Raw genomic sequence first — 12,619 nt, forward strand, 5'->3', positions numbered from 1 at the left:
TGGAGCTAGAAGTTTCCTCTCTCAGCGTGTCCCCTAGAAAGCATTTGGTGAGTCCCAGGGCAGTAGTTGTAGTAGGGTAGTACAGGATGTTGCTCGGGTCACTGGTTTTTCCTCCAACTGTATGTGCAGACAGCACAAGACTGAGCTGTGCCCCTGGCAATACCTGTGGGGTGACAGAAGAATGCTTTGCTGTGGGTATAGGAAGTAATTTTGGTTTCCATTTTAAGTATTTTCTGGATTTGACACTCCACTTTCCGCAAATCTGCGTGCTTTGTTATTTTAAACAGAACTAAGAGGTTTGGTTTGTGTTGAAAGCAGGTAATAGGTGATAAAACTAGTTCAGGTCTTTCTCTTGTTTTTATGGAAATCGATGTGTTTGCCTATAGTTGAGGAGCATCAGGGCCTCAGGCAAAGCAGCTCAATTTTTTGACACTACTTTTCAGCAGAAATCCAGAAATATTGTTCCCAGTGAATGAAACCACTAGGAAATCACGTGAAACTGAAGTAACTATTTTAGATCTGAAGTTGGATGACCTCTCATGTATAGGTAATGTCACAGGTATTGCCTCGTTTTGGCTGTTTCGCATGGAAGTTTCAGGAACACAGACTACCAACAAGATGAATTACAGCTGCGGTTCGGCTATTTATAAACGGCTGTTGTCAGATTTCAGGTGGGAGCCTCATTACCCACGTTGTTCACACCTGAGCTGAAACACCAGACCATTAACAGAGCTCCCAGCTTTTCTTTTTCTTTGTGTAGGTGTTTGCACGTCAGAGGAAAGGCAGAGTCCGTGGAATACTGTGCCTTTATTGCAGTGGAATGGAAAAGTTGTGTAATATCCAGGAGATGGCACTGTGTCCTCTGGGCTAAAAATTATATACATCGCTCTGAAATGTGCGTTCAGAACCGATGAAATTCTGAGGGGGTTTTGCTCTTTCTTGTTACGAAACACGTATTTCATTGTAGACCTAAATTCATCTTTAACTGTCCCAAATATGGTATTTCACCACTTTTATTTTTGCAAATGATTTATACTTCACTGCAGATGCGTATTTTACCATTGTGTGTACAGCGCCTTGTGTTTTTGTACTGCTGTCGCAGCGCTTTTCTGCGATCCGTGTTTTCTAGCCTCTGGAAGACAGGAGAGCCAGCGATGCGACCGTTTTGTGATTTACCTGAGCTCGTGTAGCGGTTTGGCGTTCCCAGCTGGTTTCACAACTGGGTTCCTGTGCATGTCAGGTTGTAACTTAACAACGTGTGCATTTCTGGGAAAGACACACAACCCAAGCACATTAAAAAACGGTTTAACTAACAAAGTGCCTACTAAGTAGCCCAAAAAAAAACCCCAAAAAACACCCCAAACCACCAAACGAGCTCTTCTAAACGGGTTCTGCCTCTATTGTTCAGCTAGGAAGGAGGCACTTTTCCACTGAACTTTCTGGATGGCGTTGGAAAGTAAATAGCCGATAGGAAAAAGGAGTTTTATTTGCGTTGCAAAACGCGCTGGCTGATAGCGCGGGGCTGACCGAGGGGAAATGGGTGAGGCCTTCACATCCTGCCTGCTCCGTGCGCGCTCCCGTGGCTTTGGCGGGGCGAGCGGAGCCGGGGCGCGCTCACGGCGGTCCCACGGGGCTCTCCTCTCTTACACCGGGTTGTAAACGTTTTGCAAGGCGCGTTGTCACGCGTAGGGCAGTAAACTTCCCCCAGACCGAGAAGTCTTTGTGGCAGAATTAATTTTCACCGCGGGTTCTCGCCGTCGCTGCTGCCGGCGCTCCCGTCCCGCTCGGTTCAAACCGCCCCGAGCAGCGGCGGCTGCCCGCCCCCCCGCCTTCCCTCCGTCCGTCCGTCCGTCCCTCCTTCCTGCCGCCCCGCTGATGTCAGCCGCGCCCCCGCCGGGGCCGCCGCCGCTCCGCGCCCGCGGTACGGCCACAGCCCCAGCCCGGGGACCCCGCGGCCGCCGGCTCCCCGCCCCCCGCCCCAACCGGAGCGCAGCGGGAGCCGCGGCGGCCGCAGCCGCGTTGCGGCGGGGAGGCGGGAGCCGCGTTTGGCAGCCGGGGGAAGGAAGCGTTCTCAAAAGGCTTTGTCTTGGAAATCAGCATCTCGGCTTCCCCGCCGCCCGGCGCGCTGCAGGCGCTGCTGACAGCCACATTTTCGGCTCGCTCGTGCTTTTCGCCGCCCCAGGCATGTCTTGACACAGCTGCGAGAGGCTGCCGGTCGGGTCCGCTTCCGACGGATGTCTTTGTAGCGACAGCGTTTGGGGTGTGAGACTTGAGAGCGTCTCCCGGTGCGAGCGTGTGTGGAATTCCCGTGATCGCAGGCTGAGGGAGGAAGAACTGGAAGAAAGGAGCAGTTGTGTTGGTTTTCCTTCTTGCTGGGTCAGCCTTCCTGGATGGTTGCATTACTCTCTTGTGGACACATTGTCAAGCGCCTACAGAGAAAGAGGCTTGATTTTTTTTTTCCCGTGATTGGTTTTCGTCGTGATCATCGTGCAGCAATAACCACTTTTCTCCCAGTTTGCTGGTCTGCACCGAGGCAGCAGGAATATGCTCATGAAGGAGTACCGGATCTGTATGCCTTTGACAGTTGAAGAGGTAAGCTCCGCCACCGCCAGCGGTTAGGCTCTACTGACCAAGGGCTGCCTCTTTCAAGGCGAGTTGAGGTTGTATCTGTTTTACTGAATATTTTTTTCTTCGTATAATGCACTTTGTGGGAGATGATTGGTTAGAGAGGAATGTTTTTATTGGAAAATAAGGGAATCCTGCAGGAACGAAGGTAACTTAAGTCTATCAAAAGCATTGTGTCGTCAAAGTGTTGGTTATAAAGGTTTTCCAACCAGACTTTTATGAAGAATCTTATGCATGTTTGCAAGAGAATGCTTTGTGCTGGAATCCTCTGTCTGTTAAAGCGTTTGTCCAAAACCCAGATTCTAAATATATCTTTGCCTCCGCTTAAAATACCCTTGCAGATGACAGTGGCCTGGAACTCTAGCCCAGGTACGGTAGATAGGTGATGATTTATTAGCAGAACTTTTTTGTCATTTAAAGAAATGATTGAATGCCAAACCGCTCTGTCGACGTTCTAAGAGCTGTGTTAGAAATATTAACGCTTTTATTTATCTGCAAACATCCTACCTGCTCATTGTTTCCAGTAGACAGTGACACCTACGTGTGATACACGTGCTCTGTAGTCACTTGTGCACAGAAACCGTGTTCGTTCGTGGGCGCAATGGATGCCCAAGGGCCTGGTGGCACACGCAGGTGAGGCGGTGCTGTCCTCTGTGGTGTCTCGCACGGATAAAACGAGGTGGGCGCAGCTTTATTTGGCTGTTTGTGCTGTGCAGGTGGGCACCGCAGAGGGGGAACAAGCCAGTCTGCAGCGCGCACCCTACGCCCGCCGCGCATCTTGCGCTGAGTCGGCCCAAAGTCTCGGGGTCGCGGGCGAGGCGGGAACGCGCGGGGCCGCCAGGGGGCGCGCTCCCCCCGCGGTGCCCCGCGGAGCGGCCGCGGGCAGCGGCTCCAGTGTGGGGGTCTCCGGTGCCCGCTCTGCGGCTGTGATACACCGTGGGCTGCCTGCGGCCGCGAGGGCGTGACGGCGAAATGCCAGTATGCTCCTCTTACCCCTGGCCCCCAAGGTTATAACCAAACACCTTCACTTTGCACATTAATTTGTGCGCTTTTTTTTAATTTAAATACATCCAGGTGAGTGTTTTGTTACACTGCTTTGTTTTATTTTTTGCAATATGTGTAGAGGAGTCCTCATGAGTATGACAAAATAGTTGTTTCCATGGTCTGTTTGTCTGTATCTTCAGATCTGGCAAATTAACAGTGTTTTAAATCTGAAAATTTAAGCTGCCAAATATTTACTTCTGGCTGCTCAGGAAATTCCTTCTTCTGGGAGCAGGACCTAAAGCACCACATATGTGTAGGTCAATAGGCATAGGTTTAATTCTAGCATTTTCCAACCAAGTTATGCAGTATGCTGTGATATTGTATGACATTATTCTTTTAATACATAATTTTATTTGTTTATTGTATTATCCTAATGTAGAGAACATTTTATCCAAGCCAGTTCCTGATGTCCTCAGACTACCACACTTAGTTAATAACAGTTCATTATGTCATCAGAAGGGAGCAGATCTAATTTATTTTGAAAAATTATTGTTGAACAGTATTTCCAGATGGGAGATTTTTGAACTTTTCTCTAAAACAGGAATGGCTGAGGCATGGTAAGGCAGAAGATAACGTTGGAAGTATTTTGTTCTCTAGAATGTTAACAGAATTAGTAAAGATACTCATGCATTGTGTAGTTTCTCTTATGTTGAATCATCCATTATTTAATCCAAGAGCTGTGGCTGAGATGCCCTAATGTGAGACCTAGAACATGTCTGGTATTTAGCATGAATTTCATTATTGTTTATAAAATCAACAATAGGATAAAATCTTGAAATTAACAAATATCTTATTTTTGTTATGCTATTTACTTACTAAATATGTCTGCACTGTGCTTCTCATAGCGGTTCATCTCTGTGACATTTCCTACAGTCTGTGAAGGTGTTATTCTCTTATTTTACCTTTAGTTGCACATTAACTAGCAAAAATGCACGATATTTTTGGCATCTGTGTCGAATAAGAAGGTGATGTATTATGCAGTCATTACGAGAACATCACGGGGCAATGGTCACCCTTCAAAAACCGAGAGCGTTTTGGTTTTGAGAGGCCCAAACTGCCTTCTGCAAGGTGCTAAGTCACTGAGTGGGCTTTGAGAGAAATGCAGTTTCCAAAGGACATGCAATTTCTGGCAGGATTGGGATGTTGGACCCCGATCTACAATGGCACTTACATACCCAACTCGCATTGACGTTACTGGGAGTTAAGCACCTAAGTATTTTTGAGGTTGTAGGTTTCAACAGGTGTGTGAAAAATGCAGTTCGTCCTTACACAGCTGCATGGCTTCTCTTTTGCTGCTGTTTTCCTTACTCAGACTTTACAACTCTCTTTTTTCTGCCGTTTGAAAGTTCTGGCTTTCAGCCTGTGCACTTTATTCATACATTCAAAAGCATTTCCTTGAGCAGTTTTCTTTTTTAGCACTGACTTGTCAGTTATCCATACATAGAAGTCTCACAACATGAATGAGAAAGAATTCCATCTTTAGTCTGTGGTGGTGGTGGTGTCACCAAAACTAGAGTAGCTTCCCATGTCATTCCTGTCAAAATAATCAGGCGCAGGAGGCAAAATGAGTGTTAACTATGTCAGCCAGGCACCTAAACCCGGTCTTCTGTAGCCAGAAGTTATGTGTAACGTAAAAAATGGGCGTTGAAATGTTGCATAATGTCCAGTCTAGTAACTAGAAGTCATTACTTCTGCGTGTAAATAAGTGTGCACACAGCAGTATGGCAATTAATACTACACTGGCTGGCTATGACCTAGATTTATCTCCAGAGAAGTGTAAAAAACTGATAGATGTCCCCATCAGAGCAGTGCTGTCTCCAGGTTTGAAGAGTTTCTGCCATCATTGTGGATAGGAGATTCTACATTGCTGGTCTTTGTTAGCTCCTGCAGATTGTGTTCTCTTGGGGCGTTCTTTCCTTGATTCCCTTGTTGGATATGACACCTGAATATTTGTGGGAGTTTGGTTTGTATACTTTTCAGCCTGGACTCTGAATGCTTTCGTGCAAATGAAACATTTCCCAGGAAATGTTGGTTCCTTACAGAGGTACCTGTTGTTGTGTATTTTGAGGTAGGATGCAGGAGGTGGAGGTGCATCTTTGTGCCTCACCCTTAAGCATCAGGACAGACAGTTGTTCCAAGAGCACTTGCTGAGATGTAGGCACCACGCTACAGCTGGTCAAGGCTGAGGCTCACTCATTAACCCCAATTTTAATTGACACTTATTTAGGACTGTTACATACGTATTGTTGCAAGCTGCCTGGTCAGCTTTAAAGTAATTTGAGAAAGGAAACATCATGTTAACTTCCAAGCAAAATAATAACAACTGTTGTAAGAACTTTGCAATTCAGGTCAGAATGTAGCTGTTGATTGACAAAGCCAATAGGATTGTCAGAAGTCATTCCATATCTCACTTGTGGTACTTTTGGGAGACAGGCGTGCAGATTCAGTCCTTTTGTTAACACTGAAACCTTATAAATTAGAAAAAGCCATTTCTTTTCGTTAACACCTAAAGCAAGTAAACCGTTGCGGTAATTGCTTAGGAGATGTTATTCCTCTTCATCCCAGCTGCAATTAATAAACGAGCCTGCCTCTTGGTTATTTTTCCCCTTGCATTTTCATGTGTTTGTTCATTCTCACAAATAGTTTGTTACATCATATTGGAGAGTATTATAATAGGCTGCACTGTGGTTTTTTAAATATCATCAGTTAAAAAACCACATTCCTGAGCAAGTGAAAAGGCCACCGAGCAATTGAAAAGAGCAGAGATGCTAAAAAATTCTCAGACTTGGGTCTCATTGCAAATCATAATTCCACAGTTCTTCACAGGAAGGATTACGTGGTTTTGTGCTTTTGAGATGCCTTTGTCTGAAAATGTAAACCAGATCTGATCGATGAGCCTGTTACTGAACTTTTATGTTGGGAGAGACAAAGTACAGTGACGTTTCATTGTGTGGAAAGTGATTACTCTTTAGGGAACTAGGTGGAAAGACATTTTTGCTGGATTCTGTTGAGAATGGAGTTGTTATTGCTGTGAAATGCTAATAAAGATGTGAAGTTGGGTTGTAGGTATTTAAAAGCTGAACATCGAATAAAATACAGTAGTCATCATAGTTTTTTTTCTTGGAAACAGGATTGACCGTGAACATTTCCATTAGTTCTGAACTATGTGTGTATGGACAGTTCCTAAAGTCCTATAGGTTTTTCTTTCCTTTGTTCTTTATTTCAACCAGTATTATCTCTGCTGAAGCTGGCAGTGCTGCTCACAGTCTATGCTTTAATTAAAAGCTGAGTTTGGTTTGTAGGGAGCACTGCCTGCATGAGGTGTGTAGGAACAGCTGTATTGTCATGAATACAAACAAGCCACATTTTGCAAAATGTCCCTAAATGTAGATCATGATTTTTCAACAAAAAATCCTTTCAACATTAACAATTTCTGGTTTTAGAGGAGTTGTACTTGCTCCTTTATAGAAATATCCAGTGTTTAACTCTTGTTTCTAACATTAGGGATTCTCCCAGCATAGATTATTTACGTAAAATTCTTTCAACAACATATGTGTAAACAGTATTTTTATTCTCTGAATCTTGTGTACATTTCTTCTTTAAAAGATTTCATAGTCTACTCTTTTGTGTACAAAGGATACTTCTTATAACATGTTTTATTAAGACAGATTTAAAGCTCAATGAAAGCATTTGAGAAAGTGTTTGTATGCCCTGAGTTAGCAGGTGTTATGATATTTAGACATAAATATGTGCATGTAGAGCAGAAAAGCCTTTAGTAAGGTATAAAGAGTAAAATACATTTTTTCTAAACTACATTGATCTACTGCAGGACAAACTACATATATTCATCCTGCAGTTAATACAGGTAGATTAAATAATGATCAATTATATATGCTTTTTTAATTTCCCAGCTATAACCACAGAACTCATTTTCGGGAATATGTACATGTACTTTGAAAGAGTAGTACATTGGTTGTAAGCAAGAGAACTAGAAGCAAACATAAGGTGAAGTCAGCTTTTCAAATTTAATTCAGTTTAATTGCCTGTAAATAAAATAATGGTCGGACCGCATCATGACCATGGCCTCTGCAGAAAAAGTGTATCTGGTGGGTTTGAGCTGAAGTTGTCCAGCAAAAACGGAGGCTTTTCGTGCAGTTTTAATTTAAACTCTCAACAGCTGTAATGCATCCATAGTCATTGCACTGATTCCTTTACAAGATACTAAAGTGCCATGAGGAGTAAAGGACTTTTTACTCTAGTTAATAATTCTTTCTGGATATGCCTTACGAGGATATCGCCAGCCTTACCTTCTTTTTGCAACTAATACTGTGGAGGCACTGATACGTTTGTCTGAGGAGTACTCCGAGTTAATTATTGAGCTCGGAAAGCTCTTTACACCATTATGAACATCTTTTTACCCTTCAGAAGAGATCGTTGTGTAAGGCTCTTGTTAGCAAACAGATCCGATCTGCTCCTTCGTGGGCGGTCGTGTCTGCTCGCATCACAAGGCCTGTGCTACATACGTGACCTGCAGTTGCCCTTAAAGCTTCTGGACTGAGAACAATCGTTGTAATGGAGTAACGATAAAATAGGTGAGAGACTTTAGTAGCAATTAAGAAGAGCCATTTAATTTTCTTTTTGATGCACGGTCTAGTTGTAAGAATGAAGACATGAAGGTGAGAGCTTTACCATGGGAAGAAAATAAATACCTTGCTTTAACTTGACGTTCCTGTACTGGTCTAGTCACCTGGAGAGCTATAAAAGCACAGCAGTGCAGAGCAGATGTCAAAGCTGTATTGAACTCCACTGCAAATAGAAGAGCAAAAATACCCGTTTTTTTCCTTTGCTCCTGGGTACACATTCCAATACAACGCTGTGGAAGAAACAAGACAACCTTTGTTCTTAAAGTTTCTGTGTAAATCATTAAAAAATCTTTCAGTGGAAAGGATTGGATATTACCCAAAGAACTCCAGACTCTGACATACGTCTCTCTTCATCTCTCTTGCTCTGTCTCTCCCTGTCAACACTTTCCTCTAAGGTGTATATATAGCAAATAATACTACACATTTGACTTGAAGGCTTTGTTGGCAAAATGTAAGGCCCAGTTTTGCATTTCCCATAAAAGAAAATGCAGCTTGTCAGTGTTTTGGGACATTTTCTAGCTAAAGCTTTCTACAGAGCTTTGATGCTCTCAAGAACTCCTCAAACTGTGTTTGTCTTTGAAGGTTCAGAAACAAAAAAACAGGGAGAGAAAGACACAGAATGTCAATACTGGCTTTTAAAACTTAGTGCTCTCTGTTTTTTTATTTTTGAGATGAAACTTTGAGTTGCTGAGAGCAGGAAGTGCTTGTAAGCGTTGATGTGAGCACTAAATGATAAGCACTTTTGAAATGGTGCCCACTTTTGTTTATGTACCTAATAATGAATGTAGATGCCCGTTAGCACCTTGAAGTTTGATAACTCTGATGTCAAATACATTTTCCCTTAGTCCAATCTGTTTAATTTCCTCATCTGTCTAATTTTAAGGTTAGAAATAATATAATTATACCAGTTTTCATGTGCTTTTTGCCTGACTGCACACGTTAAAGAAATGTCAGGTGATTTATAGCCCTTAAAGTATATAAAACTCTTTAGATTATGGGAAGAGAAAGATTTCCGTAATAACTAGGAAAGGTTAAAAATTCTCTTTTCCTTCCTGAGCATCCAGTTCAGTCTGATAGGCATTTGTATTGTTAAAATCAGCTCGAGATCATGTTCTTATGTACAAAAGACTGCCTCGTCAAGTAATGTGAAACCCATAGTGTGTAACAATGATTCATTCACGACGTTCTTTGTGACTAGTGAGCTGACAAATATGTTCCCCAGGCTTTCCTTATGGAACCAAGCCAGTTGTGGATGCTGAAATACACGCAGGCTTTCCGTCTTGGATGTCTAACCTAACCCACGAGCAACCACTGAACACGATAAGGAGGGAGATAGATAATCCCAGGTGCAAACTGTTGAAATATACTCAATAATTGTGAGCAATAATTCTTTGTATCCTTGCTCATGGAAAACTTATTTGTCAAATAATTTTTTTTTTTCAAATAATTATTATTTTTCTTACATTTTATCCTTATCTTCTTTGGTTCGTAGAGCACCCATCATGACCAGCAGTATATTTTGTAAGACTTGATACCAAAATAAAGCAAATAGTGACATTTCATGCAAATTTGCTGTGATAGCCCTCCAGTGCAGCCTGAAGAACTTTGTGTGGGCACGTTATATTTAAGTGAAATTACCAATGTCTGCATGCAGCTAGAAAGCAAGGAGAAAAGTGGTCCCCAGGATTATTGACTAGGTTTAAAAAGGAGTGAAGAGAAGGTAATTTAGATTTCAGGTTGAGTTAACAGATGGGTTTACAGTCTGCAGGCGGGGGAAACTAGACTTGAACTTCACCTCTGTTTCTATATAATGCTTGTAGTCTGTCCTTAGTCTTGTTTGTCTTCTCCTCAGTTCATAATTTCTTCCCAATTTTGGTTGTAAGTGATCAGCCAGTTTTTAATCTTTAGATATGCATTAAAATACTATTTTTATTTTTCATGAAGTATAATGCAGGGTGCTAAATTGTAGGAATGACATTTTAATGGCTTTTCTTGGAAAAAAAAAAAACAAAGTATCTTCCATCTTTTTCCTGTTTGTGGTCAGAATATGTTGAAGCAGTTTTGGATTCTCTTAGTTTTGTACTTTTACAGTTCCAAAGCAGGTTTTACAGTGCACACTCCTAGCTTTTACGTATACTTAACTTGCACACGTACTTAACTTAAAGCACAAGTAGTCACATGTCCTGAGTCACATGCATAAATGTTTGTAGACTGGGTTTAATAAAAGGCTTGTTCATGTGCTCTCCAGAAAAATCATGGTCTCTATTCAGGAGTTTTTACATGTCTGTTCTAAGATTAGTCTTGCCTAAGTGATTTAGGAATACTTAGCCTCTGTGGGAGTTGTTTTCTGTGAGCGTGCTGAGTATGCCTTATTTTCCATTTCATCACACTGAATGTCACGTTAGTTTTAGTGTGTTGCCCAATTACTGACTATGCTTAATTTTTTTTCAGTAAAAATATTACTACAATGCATGACAAAGTGATTATGTGATAATGACACTCCGGTATAACACATACTGTTGCTCAATTGCTTGATTAACAATCACTCACTGGTGACAGTCAGAAACAAAACTAGTTGTTGAACATATTTTCAGCTTCTTAATCTCATTTTATATAGAAGTTATTAAAAAAATATAAAAATAACCTTCTGTGCTAGCATCACCATATTACTTGGAAGGTTACCAAAATACCAAAGTCCACCGTGAATCAAAAAATTGTCTTTATCAGAAAAATAAAGACAATGATAGTTCTATGTATAAACATGAAGTTCTTATGCATGTCAAGCTGGTATTTCTCTTGGTCATACATAAATGGGTTTTTTAAGTAGTCTCACTTGTTAGACCCACTTGAACATACTGGTCTTAGTACGTATAATCTTATCTTCTGAAAGGTGCTTGACAGATTTATCCAGCTAGCTATCTAATTTTGTCAGGTTTTCTTTGAAAGTGCAAATTAGCTGACCTGTAAGTAGTATTTTCATTTAATAAATTGAGTGTGCAGTGACTTGAAATAAGCCAAAAGAAATGTAAGAAATGTACACGGTTGCAATCTTAAGTAGCCTGAATGCTGCTTTTATCACATAGACTTTTTCTTTTGCTTCACTCTGTGTGAAAGGAAAATCATTTCAGTGGAATTTAGACCACAGTGATACCAATGAGTTTTATTGCTGATGTCAGAGAGGCCAAGATTTCACCAAATATGTGTGACAAAAATACAGCGTATTTTTAGAATAGAAATGTTAGGAATTTAAATTCCATTGTACTTGCATGGTGCAAATGTGAAATAATTCCATTGACCTCAATAGATCCATTCCAGATTTCTATCAGTCTGATCAAAAGTAGACTTTAACCAATGACTGTAAACTAAAAGAAAAAAAGTAAATGTCTCAAATCCGTTGTTCATAACAAGAAAGAAACCACACTGACGTCTGTAAATCTTTAGTGTTCTCTCCTAACCTGGAAGCCATTTCACAGGGTTAGATTAAGGCCCCGGATTTGTGTCCAACCCGTGATAACGTCTTTGAGCCTGCACAGAGTTAAATGGTGGCTGTCCCCACACTGCAAAACGTGGCAGTAACCTCTTCGCTCTCAGTTGTCAGCCCTAACTTTGTAGAAACTCGGATTCTCTTTTCTTTCTCCCGTTTTTGAGTCCTTGGTCATGCTCCCAAACAAGGAGGCCCGGCCAACCACAGCTGGCATCTGGCCAGCTGGCACCACTCTGCTCAGAACAGCAGCCGCTGCTCTGGCGCTGCCTGGGTCTTGCGGAGAGTAAGGAGCTGTACGGCAGCCTGAAACAATTGGTCATTCAGCTCCCCCCGAAGTACAGGGCTCAGACTCGAATCTCAGTATTCCCTCAGTACCATGGATCTTTGCTCCCAGACTGGAGTTGGAGAGAGCACTGAGTTCCGAAATCTCACATGCTTTAGAGGGTTGCTAAGTTTATTTGCATTTCCAAACCATTTGCTACTCAATTAAGCCCAAGGTTTTTTGTTTGTTTTTCTTTTTTCCTTTTTTTTCCCCCCAGGGATGATTCAGTATAAAAACATGTTTCCATATATTAAGGGGACTCTGTTATACGTTTGGGATAGGTTGGGTTGTCTTTTTCCCCCAATTAACTTCAATGGATGCAGAATAAAGCCCACCATGGGTATTTTTTTGTTAATTTTTTCGCACTGTTTTGCCATCTATCTCTGCTTTTTTCATGTCTGAACGTGAACTCACTCAGATTCACGTGACGCCGAACTGCTAAATCTATTCTGAGTGGGTTTGAGATGAGGCAAACAACATTTTAGTGGAAATGTTATGTCA

The 12,619-nt window shown here is 41.9% G+C and overlaps 1 protein-coding gene across 1 annotated transcript in view; it reads left to right on the forward strand.

The window, feature by feature from the left end:
* Window positions 1–2,154: 2,154 nt before the first annotated feature.
* PITPNC1 (phosphatidylinositol transfer protein cytoplasmic 1) overlaps window positions 2,155–12,619 on the forward strand; it is an 88,815-nt gene continuing 78,350 nt past the window's right edge. The window contains exon 1 of the mRNA XM_086624024.1: window positions 2,155–2,592. Within this exon, the coding sequence (XP_086480150.1) occupies window positions 2,545–2,592 (48 nt within the window). The 5' untranslated portion in view covers window positions 2,155–2,544. The remainder of the gene's footprint in view (window positions 2,593–12,619) is intronic.

Source organism: Tauraco erythrolophus, chromosome 20 (assembly GCF_009769465.1).
Source record: "Tauraco erythrolophus isolate bTauEry1 chromosome 20, bTauEry1.pri, whole genome shotgun sequence".
Lineage (NCBI taxonomy): Eukaryota > Metazoa > Chordata > Aves > Musophagiformes > Musophagidae > Tauraco > Tauraco erythrolophus.